Here is a 22,430-nt window from a genome sequence, read left to right on the forward strand (position 1 = left end):
ACAGAAGCAGCTAAACAAGCATACATGGGTAAATCCTTTTGCCTTATGTCGCTTTCTAGTTTCTATTCCTTCCCACCTTTCAGCTTCTATTTTTTTAGCAATTTATTTTAAAAATTAGAATTTACTTTGAAAAAAATTCTAATAAAATAACACTTAAATTTATAAAATCTCAAATAATTATTTAAATTTTCGGTAACGGGGGGCCACCTGATGGTGGCTTGAGGGTTTAAAAATAACAAAAAAACAAAAGGCTTAAATTTGCCAATATTTTTAAATTCTAATTTAATCATTATGATTAATTTGAGATTTTACAAATTTAAGTGATTATTTGGAAATTTATAAATTCAAGTGTCATTTAAACTAAATAATAATAATAATAATAACAGGAGGGAGGCTGGGGGGACCCTACAATAAGAGGGGATCCAGGTCCCGCGAGTTCGGCCCGGAACTCGCGTGCACGGACAATAAGATCAGGGCAAGTGGGTCGCCGTCCAAATAGTAATAATATTAGCAACTTACGAAACAACCCAAATTGTGTTGCTTGCATGTGATCTCTTTTTTCCCACTCTGACTAGAACTCCCAGTTAAATTATCTCTCATGCTTCTTATCTGGAGCTTGTAGATTTGGTCCAGGAAAAAAAAAAACATAATCTTTAAAAGTATAATTACACAAAATTCACGTTCACGTAATAAATACTACCTCACGTCTTTAATATAAAAGATAGTTGATTAATTTGAATAAATTAAAAAAATTTATTAAGTTAACTATTTGTCATAAACAGGTATGATTTTTTTTTAAATATCTTTATTAATTCTGTGTATTAGTTAGAAAATATTTAATATGTGTAACTATTATAAAGACTATTTTAAAAAATATAAATAAATATAAAAGACAAAATAGATTTGAAGTCTTATATTTATAATCAATTAAAAACCAAAATAATTCTTATATTTATAACGGAAGTAATATGTTCAAAATTTTAAATTGGTACAAATAGTAATACTCTTCCGGTCTAAATATAAGATCTATTTTAATGATACTATTTTTATTACATGTATTTTATTTTTACACACGAATCTAGAAAGTTCATGCTTTGGTTGTGATCATATTCATATCTTTTCTTTTTTTTTTTTGGTCCAGGAGTTCATACTCACGTCAAGAGAACTTGATGATGAACATTAATTAAAAAAATTAAAGTAGGGTGTACAAAAGTCGGATGGAAAAATGGCCAGACGGAGGAAAAGGACAGAATAAGTGACGTCATGAGGAGCCAAGATGACGAAAGCAAGGCCGCGTAATATGTCACTAGCTGGGAAGTATTTGCGTAATTGGCGTTGACGGATACCTCAGCGACTCTTTCAACTCATCTCATCAGACCCTCCATTTATACCCTTCTTCGTCTCCTCCCTTCATCCCCACAACCCCAATCCCTCTCTCTCTCTCTCTCTCTCTCTGAGGCATTCTTACGCAGATATGCAACAGGCAATTCCTTACCAGTCGTCATGGCGACCTCTTCTTCCCCATCATTCCCATTTCAGCCATAGTCTGAACAATAACACAGCATCCTCTGTTTCTTTGCCTTCCAGAGGAAGTTCTGAGGGAATGGTGAAGAACATGGTGTCAGAGAACGCAGTGATAGTGTTCGCGAGGCGTGGATGCTGTATGGGCCATGTCGTGAAGCGATTGCTTCTTGGGCTGGGTGTGAATCCGGCGGTGTATGAGATAGATGAGGAAGATGAAGTAGGTGTTGTTACAGAGTTGGAAGCGATTGGTGATCGGAAACAGGGGAAGCTACAGTTTCCGGCGGTGTTTATCGGCGGCAAGTTGTTCGGAGGGTTGGATCGCCTCATGGCCACTCATATCTCCGGTGAATTGATTCCGATCTTGAAGGATGCAGGCGCTCTGTGGCTCTGACTCCGCGTTTTCTCTAGAGATTTAAAAAAAAAAAAAAAAGCAGAGAGAGAAAGAGAGTTAACTTTACTAATTTTCATGACTTTCCTAATAATTTTAAGTCAGTTGTTTGAATTTAGAAATTTGTAATTAATTAGTGGAGTGCTTATAAATTTAAACGCTCTAATTTCGTTACCATTTGTTAATTGTTAATTAAATTTGATTAATGTAATCAATCATGTCTCTTCTTAATACTATTTCAAATCCTTAATACGAGAGTTAGTTAACTAATTTTAGTAGATTAAAAAAATTAGTTAAATTAGTCGTTTGTAATAAATAGATATTGTCTTTCTTAAAATATCATTGTTAATCAAGTATTATTTGATGAAATATTTAATGTATGCAACTATTATAAGAACCATTTTTAAAATATAACAAATATAAGATACAAAATAGATTGACATCTTATATTTAAGATTAAACTAAAAGTTAAACAAGCTCTATATTAATGCTAAGAATGGGAGGTAGTGTCTTTTATATGTAAGAGATAAATAAAAATGATAATATAAAATGCAGTTTAGCAATCCCTGAAGTCGCGTAGGTCGAATAAAAATGTATATATGAAAAGTTTACTACCTTCTGTGCCCAATATAAAATTTAGTTTGATTTTTAATTTTATCTTAAATATTTTTTCGATCATTAATATAAGACCTATTTAACTATTTGATTAGATTAAGAAAATTATATAAGATAGTTAATTATAAGAGATATGATATGTTTTTCTAAAATACTATAATTCCCTCCCTCTTCTACTTGATTATGGTTGAAGGAATATTTATAGAGGTAATTTAAGAAAAACTGATAAATATGATAAATAGGTCTTATATTTAGGATCAAAATCAACTCAATAATTAGGTCCTATATTAAGGATCGGAGGAGTATAATATTTCAATCCACTTTATCTTTTATATTTATCTATTTTTTTAGAGTAGTCCTTGTAATAGTTGCACATGTTAAAAATTTCATTAAATGGTAGCTAAAACTAATATATATGGTTAGCAAGAGTATTAGGATTTAGGGACGCCTAATTATTATAAATAACTTAACAAACTTTCTTAATCTACTCAAATTAATCAACCAACTTTTATACTACCTCAGGTTTTATTTATAAAAGCTAGTTGACTAATTTGAGAAAATTAAGAAAAAAAGTTAAGTTAGTTATTTGTAATAAATAGGCGTTGTCTTTCCTAAAATATCCTTACTAATCAAGTGTATTAGCTAGAACTATTATTATTAGAAAGACTATTTGGAAAAAAAATATAAATATGAGAGACAAAATAAATTAAGATTTTATATTTAAGACCAAAATAAAAATTAAATTAAATCTTATATTAAAAAGGGGAGGTAGTATTAAATACTGGAAGTAGTAATTTTTATAAATTATGAACAATACAACTCATTCAATTCCGATATCCACAGTCCATGGATTTAGTCCACTCTAGCATATTGACAAGGGTCGAACTAAAATCCCCCCTTTTTTCTGGGGGAAAATGTTTGAATTGAAATTTGAAATACATAAAAACTTAGAAAAATTACTTTATAAGAGAAATTAACGGATTATTTAATTTAAAACACGAGTAATCAAGCTCAATAGAATCATCATGCTAGTGTTAATACACAAGACTAACTCACGTGGCAAGGTTAAATGAAATATGTGTAATAGTCAAGAATTTAAAACCTTCCATAAATATATAACCCAAGGTTTTTAAAAAAAAAAAAAAGAAGCCATCTAGCCTAAATAATAAGGGTGAAATTATGTGATAAAGTTCCAGACTCCAAAATCCAAACACCCCTCATATAATTTTTCAAAACACAAAACTAGAAGCGATGTCTTGGAATGTGAACATTATACTCCATCAAATTAGGGCAAAAGCGTGATATTCCAAATTCCTACCAGCCTCGTTGTACGAAGTTTCTATCTTATCATGATTGCAATCACTGAAAAACCTTGGGTAGTATTCTTTTTTCTTCCCCTACTTTTTCTTCAGACGACAGAATCTAAGACACGTCAGCCAAACATACCAAGGCTGGCGGGGAATGCGAAATGATGATCTCACAATACTCTCCAGTTTGGTAAATTTCGCCATCAAGATTTTAGTACTGCAAGGCATAATTCATTCAGAAGCAACCGTAACTGCAATCAATTGGCTGAAAAGCAACGGGGTATCAGTTCTCCACCTCATGATTACAGAGTCAAATGTACGATCAATGGGACGATCACGAGACGCTTCCAGTTGAAGATAGCAGGTCATTTTCCAAGTTCATCAAGAACTTCATCCACGTTGTAACAACTTCAAAATTCAACGGCTCTACATTAGACTAAAGGACAACCTCGCTCACATTGTATCTAACCATGACTCTAATTCATCTAAGCTTTTAGCGTTGGTTTTAGAATGTGAAGAAGAAGAAGAAGAAGAAGATTGTGTGCCATGAAGAACAGGCTTTTCTTCAAGTGGATGTAATGAAGCGTTTGGCTTCATCACTTTGGATGTTGCCTCCAACAAGTCATCCAGTTCGTCATCAAGACTGGCAGCAATTGATATGGTTTTCGATGAATCTGGTTCCTTATTAAGAATCTGTGAACTCACAGCAGAGGTTCCTCGTGAAACAGGAAAAGAGGTATTGGGAGTAAAGCCAGGAGAGTCCTTAATCTTGATCTCACTAACTGAACCAAGAAGCATATCTAATTCATCTTCTGCATCAGCAGCCTCGAATGTTGAGACTTCCCTTGTAGGATTTTCAGTGGAAGATAAATTAACTTCCGAAATGGGATCAAGTACTCTGTGTTGGTCTGAACTGTGAATTCGCCCACATTCAGCTTCAACATAATTTACTGGTACACCAATATCATCAGCCGATGGAAGGGTTGAAGCAACTTGGCTGCTACCACAGGAACTAGATGACGTAAACCGATCTGCAATCTCATCACCCGCAGCAAAATCATCTAAACTAGATTCTTCAGCTAACTCTGTAGTTTGCAGTGTGGCCCGGTGTTCATTGCTGCTGGCTGTAGAGTCTTTGGCCCTCTGCAATAAACCAAAACAACCTCATATGAAGTTTGCAGATTATGCATCACTTATACCCTTCATTTCTGACACTCTAAGTGGTCGTTGTGTTATTTCTATGTTGGTAAATTTCAGCAGCAAAATATGCTACCAAAAATAGAGAAAGTTCTTGGATATGAAGTTCAATTAACATGATTGAACTTCAAGTTCAAATCCGTTAATCAGAGACCAAACATACCAGCTCCGGGGGTAACAAGTCAGGCTCAATGAACAGTATCTTTGATAAGTCAACTTTTGCAAGATTTTCAGCTATAGCACGCAGGTTCAACGAAAGAAATGATGCCTGCGGGACAATAGAAACTTGGTAAAAAAAGGTAACAACTACAAGTGAGGCAATAACTTGTAGGAAAATGAGCTAAGAATATAAGATTACAAGGCGTTGCACAATGAGTATAGCCATTAATTCAATTAACATGGCAAAGCTATTACACCCAATTATAATCTTATGCAGGCAAAGCTAATTTATTTTTTAAAAAAGGGCCCTTTGAATATCCCGATGAACTATCCTGAGATGTGGCAATGTGCACTCAAAAACTAAAATTTCCTTAATAGCGTCAGTGATACCACCTCCTGTTTAATGATACCAAATATTAAGAGAGTTCTTGGAAAGGAATGGTAGAAGCAGGGATAACAGATTTGGTTTATGGATGCATCAGCATGTGAATCTGAGGATAACCAACAAAAGGAGGAAACAGACACACAAAAATAAGAATGCATCTGGTCATAAATTCAAAAAAGATCAGGAAGCTGGATTCAAACAAACATTAATCTTTGAGTCAATTGCCTAGAAACCAATTCTTAAACAGGCCACACTCACAATTACTAGCTGGCGCTACAATTCTAAGAATTCATACATCCACTCAAACAATTGAAAATATTACGTTATAGAAAACCAAACAGAAAGAGATCCCACAAGCAGATAGTACCTTCACAATTTTGAAAATCCAACAAGCACAGGATGGGAACATAAAAATGACTTGCATAATTATACTTATGAATGAAACATACATTAGCAATCAATATGAAGACTTATGGTGAAGAAAATCACCCTGTTGAAAGGGAATTACAAGGTCAAGCCAGATGTGAATGATTGGAGCTTGACATATAATAAATGAGGGCAGTCAATGGCATTCTATCCAAGCGCCTATAAACACTGAGATTAGGGGCCTTCAAACATGTAGCAGCATCAACGATAAGTATGTAAACATAGGGGGGAAACCATAAGTCCCAATAATAGGTAAAAGTTGTTTTCTTTTAAACTTAGAGGGATTATTATTTAGGTTGTTAGTCATTCACCTTAAAATAACATTAGATGAGGACGTTTCCGAAAAGCACTGTTTTACGAAATTGTCTTGCTTGAAAAGTTACCTTATATGACAAATCTTATCACAACTGTTCATACCTGCTTATTTTCTATTTATATAGAATAGTTTTAGCTTCTTTCCTGCTTTACCGCACTTAATTCTTGAACTGCTTTTCTGGTGCCTCCCGCTTTCAGGAGCTAAGAGGAGTCTAAAATTAAAATGAGCGAAACATAATGTTGGAAGCAACAAACTTCAATATGGAGACCACAAAGTGCAGCACTCTGAATCCTAAACCATCAATAACGTGTGATCAGTGGCCTTCTCATTTTAAGGGGGTTCAACGGGATTGCTGAACTAGCTCCTGGTGATCTTACTAATAACAACCATGCCAAAACAGACATTTAGTAGATCATCTATACAACCTTAAACACTTATGATGAGAACAATCTACTTTACATTGAGAGTGAATTACTCAAAGAATTCATTCATATCAAGTTCATCTTTTCGTTCGTCTAGTTACCTCATGAGTGCCACTTGTCTTATCCTCTACAACAAAATTATCGTCCCCAACCCATGAGAGAATGCCCTCTCCTCTGACTGCAAGCATAGCACTTAAGCCCTCATTGAACTCCCCTGCAAGAAAATATTAGTCCAAGAAGTTGAAAACAAAATCCAAATACCGTTGTTGTAATGCTCTATGGATGAAATAAACAGAGATGTCAAATACAATGCTGCTAACAGAGCAACAAGAAGGTATCTGATTCCCACTGCTGAGCATCTGAGTAATGAAGCAAAATACTTACCAGAAAGAACGTCATCCAGAGAAGTAACGCCACCCAAACTGGCATTTTCTTGAGACTCAGCCTCAGCAAGCAGATGGCGATAGTCCGCACCTTTACTTTTCGGCAAAATAACATCAGAGGTTTTACTGGAACTGTCAAGAGAGAGCCGTTCAGAATCAGCATCCAATTCTTCATCATCATAACGGTCCCAGTTGGAGGGGAGCGCCGGTGAGCCCTTAGAGCGATGGGCTTTCTCGTTCACCTGCTTGCCCGGTGACTTCTTACCAGTGTTTGCATCATTTGAACCTCCCGATGAAGAGGGTTTAAGCTTCTGATTTGGATGACTGCCATGAGGCCTCTTACTGTGATGCTGAGAATGTGCCCTCTTTGATTTTGCCAATGCTTTCACATCCATTGCAAGCAAATAACTTTACTCTATAAGCTGTGAACTTTATCGGAATCAAGAGACAACACATTAATCGAGGACTTAATTCATTAGGATTTCTGGCTTTAGATCAAAGGATTATTAGGTTTCAGAGATTGGTTTGGAATCAATTTTCTTCGGGAGGAAGGAGGACGGGGTCCAGACGGAGGGAGCAACCAAACGACACCGTGTGGAAGTCTCGCCTCTGTGTACGGGGCCGGAACTGGATCGAGTGGGCATACGGATTCGGATCCTGGGCTCCGTCATCAGTGTGTGATGGTTGAAGACTGGACGAAAACAGGCTGGGCTGTAACTTGAAAGTAGGATTAGGATTGGGTTGGGTCATTACATTAAGGGAAAAAAAAAAGGCACAAATGCAACCAAGATTTCGAAAATAATTATAATTATTAAAATAATAATTTTTTATACATCTTAATTTCAAATTTAACGTTATCAATTCAGATTTATCTAATTGTGTTGTCTATAATAATACTACCTCCGATCCTTAATATGAAACCTTATTTAACTTTTATTTTGGTCCTAAACATAAGATCCTAATCCACTTTATCTCTCATATTTATGTATTTTTTTCAAGGTAGTCCTTTTAACAATAGTAGTTATGACCAATACACTTGATTAATAAGGATATTTTATGAAAGACAATAAATATTTATTACAAATAAATAATTTAACTTCTTTTTTTAATCTCCTCAAATTAGTCAACTAGCTCTTATAATTAGGACCGGAAGTAGTATTGACTTATACCACATCTTATATAATGGTCACTTTCCTTAGCATTCGTTACCTTGAAGAAAGAAATTCGTAGCTCTAAAACGAAAGCATGTTATGATTTTCCCTTTTTTCCCAAAAAAAAACCCTCTTTAGGTTCCTATCGCCATCATGAGTCGTGAGATGGGATGGGATATATATATATATATTTATATATATATATATATATTTTAAGCACGCAATCGTAAAAAATTACAAAGAGTAATAAAAAAAATCATTCTTTTGCCAACAATAAAAAATTCATTTAAATTAAATTATAAATAAGACAAAAAAATTTATATAGTTTATTTCATTTTTAGCAAATATGTACATTGATTTTAAAAGTAAAAGGGTGTTGTTTCATTGTAATTGAAAGAAATTATTATAAGAATTATAAATACTATTATAAATACTTTTAGGACAATCATCAACCTAAGAAGTTGATAAGTATTAATTAATTTGTGAATTATATGTTAGGAGTTAGCACATGCGACAAGTGGATTTTGGGGACCCAACTATGAAAAGAATGTTTGGCAATTGGCATTATATGTAATATAATAGAATATGATCATTATTGTATAAAATATGTGTTAATTATACTGTTTTGTTCAAACCAAACTTTTTAAGCACCAATTAATTGTTTATTAGAGGCCACCATCAACTTAATTCCATTCTGGCACTAAGGTAAATAACAAACATCACTTTTACACTTACGTACACTTTTATTCCTCTCTCGTGCTAAATAATCAATCATTTGTTTCTTTTTCTTGAATTTTCGTGTTATATAATACACTCAGATCAGATATAATATCTCTATTATTTACATTTATCCTATTATTCTTTCTGTCTAATCAAATGCAAATCATTTGACTGAAATATTCGTTTAAAAAGTACTCTAATCACAAAATTTTCTCACAATGTTAAGAAATCATTAGCTATGTTAATTGCATTTATAAAATTTTCTTGAGAAAATGAGTTGTTTCTAAAATAAATGGCTAGAAATTCAATTTTCAGTATTTATATGGAGCAAATTTGGTTGATGTACTCTGCCCATTGTTTGGATTAGCTTTTTAAAAGTAATTTTACGACATATGAAACGAGTGTATAAAAAATTGTCTCGAGTTATGTGAACGTAATTTTTTTTCCCAAATAATTATAGAGAGTTGCCGAACTTCCCTCTAATTAAGAGAGAATAAGTTTTACTATATGTAAAACAAATAATTAATGTCCAGTAAAAAAGTTAGAACAAGTATAGATAAAGCATATGCAAAAATCAGGAGATTTATTCATTAATTAATTTCTTATACTTTTTAATCAAACACAGAAAATAATGTAAAATCACATAATATTTATGAATCACCAATAGTCTAACATATATAGTAACATGAATGCTTCTTTATAAACGAAAAATTGTTATTCTAAATAATAATTATAAAAAAAAAAACCTATCAATCATGCGTGGGAGTGGAAGATGGGTCTGCTTTTGCCTTTGAATTGCTTAAAGCGAAGGGTCTTGAAAATCTGTCTTTTTGGTGGCTTTCCCTATATGGATCCAAACTAGCTAATAATTCAATGAGCAAAGAAAGCTGAATAATAATAATGATAATAATGATAATGGTGATAAATAAAAATAGAAATAAATCAAAGGGATTTGATCTTTATATACACATATATAATTGTCCTCAACCTTTGTTCTTTTATATATGTATATATTTGCCTTCAAAATAATGGACGAATGTTAAGTGAATGATATAATCGGTGATGGTGACCTGCGCAGGAACAAAGAAACAGAGATGATGATGATCTTTTGTTTTCCAAAATATATATAAGCAATGAAGCTTTATTCGAATTTTTCACGAATAAAATAATTTCTCATTTGGGTATTATTTGCTCTGTCTCTCATTACATGCACGATCCATCATGGGTTGATGGTCCCTACCAATATTTCCCTCTATAAAGGGATAACTACACACCCACATACACACCTAGTGTCAAAACCAATATCAATTTCTTTATTCAGCTCTGCAAATAAATAAAGGGAGAGACTTGTCCACTTAAGTACATAGCTACCAGTGTCGATGAAGCTGTGTGCTTTAGTTCTTTTGTGCTTTCTTAAAATCAAAGGTAGAACAGATGATAAAATCCTTCAGAGAGAATTCAGAACCGATGTTTGGTTCAGTCCAAATTAAATATTGAATTGGGAAAAAGAAAATTGATGATGAAGAACTAGTCAATCTAGTCTTAAACTGGTAGAATGAGCGAATTAATATAGCTCTACTTGAAATCAATGTCTATATCTAATAAAAAAACTCTGCACGATATATAAATATACAAATGACATATTGATTGATAGTGGTAGTCAATTTTACACCGTAGTGCTGGCATCTTCGGCCTACACCCACGAACATAATCCTATTCCTATTGGTCAGTTTTTTTTCCTAAAAAAAGAATCATAAATATATATAATAAGTGGTTCAGCTATTATATTAACTTGATGTTGGTATGTTTTTTTTCCTATTTAAAAAGGTAATGGGTGGGATCAAAGTGTCATAACTTGGGAGATATGCACGAAAGTTGCATCCAGCATTGAGTTGCTTTGCTTGACAAATAATCAATCTTTTTTCAAATTTGACCAAAAAGGTATCAATGATTAAGGAACAAGGAGCGCAATATGAGTATTATACTTCATGATTATCCACGACATGTTATTGCACATCAATCACCCTCATCTCATCATCTCCTTGACAATACTAGTTTCGTTTCTATTAAAATATATTTGTACTGTATATATATGACTTCGTGCGTTCTTTCCCCCTTGAAATTAATTTAGGAGGTGGATAAATTTTAACCTTATGGCAAAACATGTTATAATTAGATTTTTGTTATTTTAAATATTAAACTATACTTTAGCATCATATGAAAACCGTATAAGATCAATTGTTAGCAACATAGAACACCCATGACATTTTAACTCAAATCTGAATATGACTTTTTAATATGGATAAAGTAGCTGGGAAACCGATTAATATTAACTCGAGGAGTAAGAGTCTCCTTGTGAAAGTGAGACCACTTACCGTATCGACTAATACTTGTTGATTATTTACGTATATTAGTATGCTCGATTCTATGTGCTGTGAGACTTCCTAAAATTATAGCTAAGTTTACACTCACACTTAACATCTTGACAAGAAATGTTAATGTGGCCTTAGGATTAGAATGCTTAATTATTTGGATTAGAAAGGAAAATAACTTATGAAAATGGTTAAGGTTTTTCTAGAACGCTGATATTAGGGTGTAGAACCAACCATGCAATATAATAACGCAATTATTCATATTGAAAAGAGAAAACATTCATATCTGTAGAAAAGTAAAGTACAAATTGCAAATCCAAAAGAATATTCATTCCCAAGTGCCTATACTGTTTCCTGTGTTCGTTTGGTTCAATAATAATGCAGTGCACTCCTGTAACATGCTGCCACGTGTATTGCAAATTGAAAAGTTTAAAAAGAGTTCAAATAAAATAAATAATAAAGAATTATAATAAAGAAAAGAATGACTAATTTCATATTAATGTTAAAAAAGGCACATATTTTCCAGCTTTTGATAAGCAGAGAGCATGTGGGGTTCTGTATGGGAATCCTAGATCCAAATCTGTTCAACTTTTGGGTAATAATTCCAACTAATTTAAGCCAGATCGACCTAATTGAGAATTCGGAATTCACTAAATTACCCTTAGTACTATTTACATTCCCGCGTACTTTTTAAGCTTAATATTTTTGTATGTGCTTTAATTTAATTATCACATTAATACATTTTGTAGAACGAGATCGAATAATGTTTGAAGGGAAATATATATTATTATTCGATACTAACCAATTTATCAAAATTATTGAGCACATAATTAATGCCAAGCGCCAGCCATCAAAATGTCAAATCAACGACCGTTGTCTTTCTGGATGAGCACTTATATAATTCAACAATAAATATATTCAAATAGTCATAAAAAGTATTCAAATGATAGAAGAAAAGAATATAATCAAACGTTTGATATCTCATAAATTTTAAATTAAATATCTTTATTAAAAAATCATCAATATAAAATATAAAGACACTAACATAGCCTACTATTTATAAGCTTACAATAACTTGTCTCATTTCTCAAATTTAATACGATAATATACGAAACTCACATCTAATTATAATTATAAATTTAATAATTATATCAATCATGAAATTGGGAAATATTTGTCACTACTAGAATTAAAAAGTTATTGTGTCAATTAAGCAACTCGTACCAAACATCCTCCTAAGATAAAAGCTTTATGGGTTTTGTTATGCTCGACACGTGGCACAATATATTGTGGGGAAAAAAAACAAATACTGAAATACAGACAGCAAAATGCAATAGGAAATTTACAGTTCAAAAATTGTGTAGAAACAAAAGGACAAACATGGAAACGAACATACCCTTGGTGACAACACTTTGCTTTTCCCTAACCACTATGCATTTTTCAAATGCCTCTTGTTTCTAACTCTGTCAATTGCTAGAGAGAGAGAGAGAAGAGAGAGGGGTTGTGGGAAGGATGAGAATAGGAATCTCACAAGGCATTGAAAGTTGAAGCCTTTAGGGGTGGGATGGAAGAGAAGAATATTCTGTGGTCGCAACACTTCAACAACTAAACTCCAAAAGTTTTACATTAAACAAAGTTTGAAACCCAATAAAAAACACAAACATCATTAGATTATCATTAAGGTTTCGCAATTTGATCACCCAACAAAGTCAGCTCACAACCAGACGACTGCTCACACTTCCAAAAATTCACTGCCTTTGTCAGCTCGCTGTCTTCTTTAGTTAATTAACACTCCTTCCCTTCCATCTCCTTCTATATAAAACGCTATATACTGACACTACTCGTATATCAATCCTCATAGCAACTACAGCAGTTAAATATAAATTCATTTTAAAATATTTATCATCTATGCACACACACACACATTTGATCCTATTTGAAACTTCAATTAATAATTGACACTCAAACAGAAGCAGCCCTTGCTTTACGCAGTGCCTCTTCCGAGAACCAAGATTTTATCGTATTCCCATAACTACATGTGAATCTACAGAACATATATTGCCTACAACAACATAGCGTTGAGGTTAAGCAATCTCTTTTCTTTCTTTTTCTTCAGGCTGTAGTCTGTGTGTGTGTGTGTGTGGTGGGGAAAAGAGTACCCTGTCTTCATATAAATATTTCTCTTGTTGAAACTTTATAGCCCGCCTTGATATATATTGACTGGATATTTTGATTAGAATTATAAAAGTATTATGAGGAAATGTGCTTTAATTCAAAGTAGGTTTTGTGTAATTAATTTCATTCATTTGATTAGCTGGGGACAGGTGTATATATCGAAGGAATAAATGAATTATGAATAATCTTTTGGAAGTAGAGTAAGAAGCTGTTCATCGACTTTCTCTAACAGTACATCTCTCTCTCTCTCTCTCTCTCTCTCTCAAAATAGTTCCATGATCATTACTTTAATTTACCTAATCTGCTGAACTATGCAGTAATTATATAATAAGTCACTGTATCTGTGATTTACCCATTAGAAGGACGCCAATCCATAGGTTAAACCAATTTCCTATTCAAAAATCTTTTTAAAAGGAAGTGTTCATATAAAAAAGCTGCTGGGGTAAAGCTATCTATAAAGTTAAAAAAAAAAAAACATAAATCTACCGCCCAAAAATTGACCACCCAATCAAAGTCTTCTGTGGCCCTTCAACTTGTGTGTGTGTGTATATATATAAATAAGAAATCAAAAGAACCATATGTAAGTTTGAGTGCTAAATAGGTGGTATCATCACATTTATGTGATGAGATACAGTAATATACATATGTAGTGATAAATTATAGTATTAATAATTTTTTTTGGTGTACATGTTAGAAGCCAAGTGGGCAAGAAACCCAGTCAATTGTAAGACATAGTCATGTTTGTGTGTCTTGAGGACGATTATTCCCTTTTCTGTGTTGTTTCGTCGTTTCCTTTTGTTTTACCTTCCTTGACAGCTTGGTGCGTGCATGGACGCACGTGCATGAGTTACTATTTTCCAACATTAAGACCAGTTTTTGAGGTTATATTAATCCCAAACCATCGATCTTATATGCATAATTCCAAATTCTATATTTTGTTCGCTATCAATTTCAAGTTTCAACCCCATTAATAATTCGCTCTCTATATATAAAGGGCCTGCATGCAATTTTCAACATTTTGGCGTGTATCAATCTTCTTCGGGAAATGACTTGCACTTTCACTTTGACTAAGTTCAAAAGACTCAAAAGATGTTGCTTTTTGTGGAAAATGAGCATTAAAGAGCAAGTTGTTTGGTGATTGGATAGGCCTCTCTTTCCAGTCACACTCAAACATATGAGACATAATGATTCTCTCTTTTCCACACAGAAACTGCATTTAAAGAAGTATGTGATTCAAGTTGGCACTGTAATTTCTAGGGACATCGCCAATAATTCTGCAGACCCAGTTTTCATTTATAGAGATATGGTTCTAATTTGAACGGGAAGCCTAGCTATATGCATAAAGTAAATCTACTCAACTAGCTTCTAATTAATCTTATGTAATATAATTAGAAGACAATCCAAAGCAAATCTGAAAGTTATTATAACATTGCAGTGGTGGGAATAATAAGCTGTTCTGTGCAATAATAATACGCCATTTCCAATTAACTTAGCTATATATTCGTCCATTTTGAAGACATGTAAACTTAATCTTTATGTGTATCTGGAAGACGTATATAGTGGGGATCCTTTTTCTTAACCTGAAAAAAAAAATGGCGATTAGAGGAGAATGGATTAGAAAAATAAGAAAACATAAGGCAACAAATTATGGGACAATCATTCCGAATGGAGATTAACTTTCCTCCGACCTCATCATATTTGTCATCATACACCTTTGCTTCTCTCTCTCTCTCTCTACTTTAACTTTTCACCGCCTCCCATAGCATCTTAATTTTTTTAATATTCCACCTAAAAAGCAGATAATTAAATTGACTCTAACGTGTGGGGAGGGAGAGGAGAAGAGAGAGAAGAGACAGAGAGATCCCATCTTGCTTATATCAGTTTGTGTTGTTTAGGGCTGGAAGCCATAATTAAAAGAGCTTGCCTGTTCTCTGAAGTTTTCTTCTCTTAAATGAATTCGTCATCATATCACTAATACTTCTCATCAGCTTTAACTGTTTACTTTCTTCTGGGTTTCTCACAACTAAGGAGAAGAAGAAACACGAGCTGAGATATTATAGATGCTGTTGGAGAAGATGGACGACGGAGAAATTTCAAATATCGGCTTTCCTCAGAACCACCCACCAACCGCTGCATCATCTAACAATACCGATCCTCCTCCGGTTCTCAAGAGAAAGAGAAACCTCCCAGGGAACCCTGGCAAGTTCTATATATCTTCTCTAGAATTTCTCTGATTCTCTCTTACTTTTCCTTATCATTCTGTAATCAGCTTTGAATATACTCCTGTCTATCTGTCTGATACACAGATGAGTATTCTAATAACTATTTCGAACTTATAAGGCTTTTTAACATAATCAGCTTTTTGCATGTACGTACAGATCCTGAAGCGGAAGTGATAGCCCTATCTCCCAAGACTCTTATGGCGACCAACAGATTTCTGTGTGAAATCTGTGGAAAAGGCTTCCAGAGGGATCAAAATCTGCAACTTCATCGACGTGGGCATAATCTTCCGTGGAAGCTGAAACAGAGGACAAGCAAAGAAGTGAAAAAGCGAGTGTATGTGTGCCCAGAAAAAAGCTGCGTGCACAACCACCCATCGAGGGCTCTGGGAGATTTGACTGGCATCAAAAAGCACTTCTGCAGAAAGCACGGTGAGAAGAAGTGGAAGTGCGAGAAGTGCTCAAAGCGTTATGCTGTTCAGTCTGATTGGAAAGCCCACTCCAAAACCTGTGGTACTAGGGAATACAAATGTGACTGTGGCACCATCTTTTCACGGTAATTAATATATTTGCATAAGTAGTAACTCTCCTTGCGGTCTCTGAGGAACAATCTGAAACAGGCAATTAGCTAGGTTCTTTCAGTTTTACTGGAAAACTAGAAAAGGACTGAGATTTGCAATATATTGCACACAGCCGCGAGTTGACCTCGGCTGGCTCAGACGATATATCACTTTCATCATATTGCAGGAAATATATAATTAAACTTCGAGTCTTTTAAAATCATGATGAAGTGCAAAGTATCTTTCGACCCGGGTTTAGTGTTTCTAAGAGTATTTTGGGGAAAATTTTTTGAATACACTGGGCTAGGTCAATCTAAAGTAGTGTGCGTGTAAATTTGTGCCTGTTGTCTCCCTGTGGCTTTAAGGAGTAAAAGCAGAATGAGTGTTAGTGCAGACAAAGAACTTTGAGAGAAGAGCTTTAATTTTGTCTATCATTTTGCGAATGAAACGACAAAAGCTCCTCCTTTGGAGTTATCTTCAAAGTTTAAACCTTTCCTAATTATGTGATTATTAGTTGATTCTGTTCATTTTTTGACTAAGTGTGCTCTATAGGCTGTACTTCTTACAAGTCATATGTGTGTATATATATATATCTCACCATTCTGATTTTTGTTAAGATTGTTGATATTGGAAATTTTTTCTCCTTTCTATTGGAGCAGGAGGGATAGCTTCATCACACATAGGGCCTTCTGTGATGCCCTAGCAGAAGAAACAGCAAGAGTGAACGCCGCATCCAACATGAACAACAACATAAGTTACAATAATATAATTGGAGCTGCTTTACTAGGACCAAACAACAACAATATGTCAACCCATTTTCCTTCAATCTTGAAGCCAATCTCAAACACCAATACCGAGGAAGCAAATAATCAAACACCTATTAGAGGGCTATCCCTATGGATGGGTCATCATCATCAACCTCACCAATCTGATCATCATCAAACAATAATGCCTAGTAATGGCAATATCGGTAACCCTCATGATCAGAATATGCATCATCAACTTGGGAACCACCAGCTTGTTTCTTCACACCCGCAGCAGTTAAATTGGGTGTTTGGAAACAAGCTTATTTCAAGTTCTTCATCATGCCAAGAGCTAGCAAGCACCTCAATTGGAATGATTAGTGTTCCTTCCTTGTACAGCTCCCAAAATCATCAAACATACCAAACAACCTCGGCAAACATGTCGGCTACAGCGCTGTTGCAAAAAGCTGCTCAGATAGGAGCAACCTCGACCACCTGTGACCCCACATTTCTGGGGAGCTTAGGGTTAAAATGTAGTACTAGTCAAGGTGTTCAAGAAGATGATCAAGGGAGCAACAAGTATTATGGCATGTACGGTTCGGGTTCGGGTTCAGGTTCGGTTCTCACTAATGTTGGTGGTGGAGGAAGTGATCAGACGACAGAGAACAACTCAGGCAAGTGAAATGTCACAAATGCACCCGGCAAAACGCCCAAGGCAGGTATTACAGAATGAAGAAGGAGGGCAAACTAGGGATTTCCTTGGTGTTGGTGGTGTGCAAACCATTTGCCACCCTTCATCAATCAATGGATGGGTCTGATTTGTTTCGTTAGGTTTAATATTTAAGACTAATATCAGACACAGTGCCACACTTCAAATTACATTCGAAAACTACATTTTTTCCGTTCTGTCACATAGTGTTCCCTGAAAATTTCCTTGGTTATATAGTGTACAATCAGCTAATGCATGGAATAATAAAACTTCTGCAAAAGTGGGTAAATTAATTAGTTGATTTCACTACCTAAAACATCCACTTTAAAGAGTTTTAATGGTCCACCGTACAGTGAGGTTGTACATTGTATACATGAAAGAAATTACAGCAGTAGTAGTTCCATTTTTATGCCCGCTTACTTTTTGTTTCTTTTTCTCGATGAAAGGAAAAAGAAAGATTATAAGAAAAGCTAAGGGGGGACGGCGTTGAGTTGGAGGAGAGGAATGAAGTGTGTGAAGACTTTGGAGGGAGGATTAAAAGTCGCAGATTTTGAAGTACTTGATGGATTAATAAAGTCACAAGGAAAAAGAAAGAGGAAGATAAAAATAAGTTTTATCTCTGTATATTTGGTATCTTGCCCATACCATATTCATTTGTTCTTCTCTTTGCCCCTCCCTTCCCTTTATCATCTCGAAGTCATATTGAAGGACCACAAAAGCAGCAACATTCTTTTAACCAATTTTAACAGTTACATACTTATAGGACTCACACGATATATATCACTCACTAATTAAGTTAGCAGAGTTCTCTACTAACTGATCAGTTACGTGTTTATTAGTTATTTCTATCTCTCGCTGATTTCATCATAAATTATTTTAGAGTATGCATGGAACTTATATTTGAGTGATTGCTTGTGGTGGAAGAAGAAGAATATGTAAGTTAGAAGGAAACTAACGAAGTGGGGTGAGTAAAAAAAGGAAGAGAGAGAGAGAGAGAGGGTGAAGAGAAATGCATATTCTTTTGAATCTTGAAAGCTGACTCCTTTTTTGTAAAAATGGGAGCTTTAGTGAAAGGGAATGAATTTGTGGACTAGTGGGAGCAAAGGAAAGCAAAGCAAGCACCGCTTTTGGACTCCATTATTGCTCAGTTTTGCGCATCTCTTTGTTGTGCTTCTTGTAACTTGTCTTTTCAACCTCATGACCTTCATGGGGGGAATTTCCTTTTTCCCTTACCTTTTCTTTTTTCAATCACAAAAAAGCATGATTCTAGCTTTTGCTCTAGCACTTTTACGTTAATCACTTATTATATTGAAAAAAAAGAAAAGAAAAAGAAACATATATAATGGGTAAGCTTTTCATCATGTTCATTCTCTCCAACAATGCATATACCTGTAGTATTTCGAGATTGGCTGTCTTTCTGAGACATGTCAAAAATGGATATTCTCTAATAAACTGCACATGACCTTCTGAATTCTCATTTAATGATCAATCCTTCTTCTCTTCATTTATGGCTAGCTCACTGTCATTCCATTTCTCTGCATTTTCCTTTTCCATAGATCAGAGAGAAAAATATGACAAAGCAAAAGCTTAAAACAGAAAATATGAAAACACATCGAAGCTAATTAACAAGTGCATTGCTTTTGCTCATGATTCTGGCTTGTTCTAACTTATCAAAGAAAATGCATGTAATGAGTACAAGTCCTTAGACAAACCACACCCTAAAGGTTAGCTATTTAGAGTTGGGAAACCCAATGCCTTACAAAACCTATCTTTCAAAGAAACCCACCCTATATGAGACTCATGACACTTGACAGTTTTAACATTTTGTGAATTTACTTGATGATTAGTTTGTGATTACATATATAAGACACAGGGGCTTCATATATATGTCAGCATTATGTAATTAAAGTAATTAAGAACAAACTGAGTTGAGGAGAGATTTGAAAGCGAGATAATAGGATATGGATGAAAGAACAGTGAAAGAGAACATAAAGGAGGGGGGAAGTGAATGCAACAACATAAAGAAGACATATATATTCCCGTCTCAGACTGCCGTACTATATATCTTTGATCTTGTTTTCCCTTTTGGTTACATCATAGCGTGCTCTGTGGGGCAACTTCTCTAAAATTGACGTTCATCGCCTTCTTATTTAAGTTATGCATCCATGAGATTCATATCATAAAATATTTTGTTCACGGCTTAATGATTGAACCATGGTCCAATTGTGATGGGTTATTATTAATTAATAAATCAATATATTTTTAATTATATAATCTTTAACTAATAAGAACTTTTCTATAATCATAAAAATATTACTTTTCTGATCCTAAATGTCAAACCCATTTTGTAGTATAAATTATACCATAAAATGGGCCTCAAATTACACTATAAAATAGGTTTTGCATTTAATATTGGAGGAGAATTAAATTTAAATAAAATATATAGTTACATCTAGTAGACTTTGAGAAATCATGCCAAAATATTGTTTCGACGAAGAAAAAATTACAGTCTGCAAAGTGCAGCTTAAAATTACGGCCTGGGACTTTGAATAGAATATCGTTTTCTCAACCTAGTTTCTTTTCCCTTTTGTAACCTAATGAATAGGATTTTTTCCATCAGATGATTTTTCAGAGACTAATTCATTTATTTTTTGTGGATTTTATATATATATATATATATATATTGGGACATTTTTCAGCTACTTTTCTTTCTTTCCCTTTTTTTTGTATATTATATACATTTATTTTTCAGCCACTTTTCCGACAATGCCCAAGATCCATAGAATTCGAGCTTTTTTTTTTTAGTTGGGTCCAAATATAGGTGTGCAATTGGGCCTTCAATGGGCCTTATACGTCAAGCATCATCAATGAACATATTGACGCCGAATCCAGGAGAGAGGCAAACAGGGTGTTGGGAGGGACACGGAGAGTGAACAGTATGAAGTTCACCGACTCGCCGGTGATCGAGCTCCCCGTGCGCGGCTCCGTCCTCTCTCTCCAGCAAGATAACGGCTCCATCCACGTAGGAACCTCCGTTTGGCCTTGTTCTCTCGTCCTCGTCAAATTCGTCGACCGCTGGGCCCCGCCCCTTCCTGCGGACCTCAACACTCCCAACCCTTACTCCGACCTCCTTGATTTCGGATCCAAACGCGCCGTCGAAATCGGCACCGGATGCGGCGTTGCCGGCATGGGACTCTACCTATTGGGTCTCACCGACATCGTTCTCACTGACATAGCCCCTGTCATGCCCGCACTCAAACGCAACCTTAAAATCAACAAGCCTGTCCTCGGCAAGAACCTCAAATACTCGACTCTTTATTGGAACAATCTCGATCAAATCAGGGCTCTTAATCCACCCTTCGACTTCGTTGTCGCTACCGACGTCGTTTATATTGAAGAATCCGTGGCTCAACTGGTCTCCGCCATGGAGGCCCTTCTCGCTGCTAACGGCGTCGTTTTGCTCGGTTACCAGTTAAGGTCCCCTGAGGCACACAAGCTTTTCTGGGAACTGTGTGAGGAAGTGTTTACGATCGAAAAAGTTCCTCACGAGCACCTTCATCCTGAATATGCATATGAGGAAACCGACGTTTATGTACTGAGGAAGAAGAAAAAACAAATGTAGCTACTGTGGAGACATAACTAGGAAGAATTATAGGTAAAATCTCGCTATTGTCGGATATTCAATGTTCCTTGTTAATGTATATCACGGAACTCGTCTCCTCGTAGGTTATTTAGGCGAAGTTCTGTGATGTTGAGTGATTTAGGTGCATAATTTCCTTCCACTCACACAATGTTATCTGACGCCCGTTGGGATTGTGCTTGTTTGTTGATATACTTGATGTTCTATTTCGATCAATCAGATTAATTCGTATCCGTTGGTTAAACTTTCTGTCAACATCTGAGTTTAGGTTGGTTGTTTATTATATCTAAGAGTGTACATTTCAACATTTTAGTTCTTGAATTGAATTGCATCTGGTTTTGAACTTTGAATGAAAAGAAATTGATGAGAATAAGGTTGAAAATTCATATGCGGAAGCTGACTCGAGTTTGTGGCGTGTTGATCAAGTCCCAGGCGAGTGTTTTCACTTATAATGCGAAAGAAGCCTATGGGAGGAGAGACCATGAGCTTTGGTTCAGGTGCTTACCCAACTGTTTCGTGCTTTGCTTCCTTTCCAAAAGGTTGTCATGGTTTTCCTCATCAAAGTCAGGTGTAGGAGATCTGCTTCTTTGTTGGTCTTATATTTGAATGTGAACGAATTAAAAATTGAACTGATGAAGCTGGACTCTGACATGATTGTCATATTAAAATAGCATATGAACATTTTGGATTATGTTTGAATCTATTAGTATTTATTGTCAAACCCACGATTGTAGTCGGAACTTGATAAGGTCAGAGCAAACGATTGCATGTTGCTGATAAAATTGAAGCTAACTGGTTTCAGGGTTTGAGGAATCATTATTGGTGAAGGAATAACTTTCTTCACTTCTCTGCGGTGGGTAAAATTGATTTGGGTGTTGTGGCCGATGAGACAAAAGAATCCAATAATTTCACCGCGCAGTGCAAGATGTGAAATGATTCAGTGTTTGGAACAACTTGGAACTAAGTTCTTGGCTTGAGAGAAAAAGAAGAATGATTGCAAAAAGAAGGAACAAAAACAG

General features: G+C 34.9%; 4 protein-coding genes across 4 annotated transcripts; 3 read left to right on the top strand and 1 right to left on the bottom strand.

Annotated features, from left to right (window-relative positions):
* Positions 1 to 1,412: 1,412 nt before the first annotated feature.
* Positions 1,413 to 2,145, top strand: LOC114762545 (glutaredoxin-C9). Its single transcript, XM_028952037.1, has one exon. The coding sequence runs from the start codon at positions 1,475 to 1,477 to the stop codon at positions 1,913 to 1,915; it is 441 nt and encodes a 146-aa protein (XP_028807870.1). The 5' UTR covers positions 1,413 to 1,474; the 3' UTR covers positions 1,916 to 2,145.
* A 1,629-nt stretch (positions 2,146 to 3,774) lies between these two features.
* Positions 3,775 to 7,688, bottom strand: LOC114762513 (uncharacterized). The gene is made up of 4 exons (XM_028952009.1): positions 7,124 to 7,688; positions 6,841 to 6,953; positions 5,195 to 5,299; positions 3,775 to 4,977 (listed from the first exon to the last, which is right to left on the bottom strand). Exons 1-4 carry the CDS (start codon positions 7,515 to 7,517, stop codon positions 4,288 to 4,290), a joined length of 1,302 nt encoding a protein of 433 aa, XP_028807842.1. The 5' UTR covers positions 7,518 to 7,688; the 3' UTR covers positions 3,775 to 4,287.
* A 7,678-nt stretch (positions 7,689 to 15,366) lies between these two features.
* On the top strand, positions 15,367 to 18,178 carry LOC114762512 (zinc finger protein MAGPIE). The gene is given in 4 exon segments (XM_028952008.1): positions 15,367 to 15,739; positions 15,919 to 16,315; positions 16,979 to 17,732; positions 17,734 to 18,178. Coding segments are annotated over 4 exon segments (1,437 nt in total). The 5' UTR covers positions 15,367 to 15,600; the 3' UTR covers positions 17,881 to 18,178.
* Positions 18,179 to 20,650: 2,472 nt separating this feature from the next.
* On the top strand, positions 20,651 to 22,193 carry LOC114762538 (protein-lysine methyltransferase METTL21D). Its single transcript, XM_028952030.1, has 2 exons — positions 20,651 to 21,426; positions 21,838 to 22,193. The coding sequence occupies exon 1, from the start codon at positions 20,710 to 20,712 to the stop codon at positions 21,391 to 21,393; it is 684 nt and encodes a 227-aa protein (XP_028807863.1). The 5' UTR covers positions 20,651 to 20,709; the 3' UTR covers positions 21,394 to 21,426; positions 21,838 to 22,193.
* The last annotated feature ends 237 nt before the right edge of the window (positions 22,194 to 22,430 follow it).

This window comes from Neltuma alba, unplaced genomic scaffold, assembly GCF_004799145.2.
Source record: "Neltuma alba isolate B1F8T4 unplaced genomic scaffold, ASM479914v2 tig00011218_pilon, whole genome shotgun sequence".
Lineage (NCBI taxonomy): Eukaryota > Viridiplantae > Streptophyta > Magnoliopsida > Fabales > Fabaceae > Neltuma > Neltuma alba.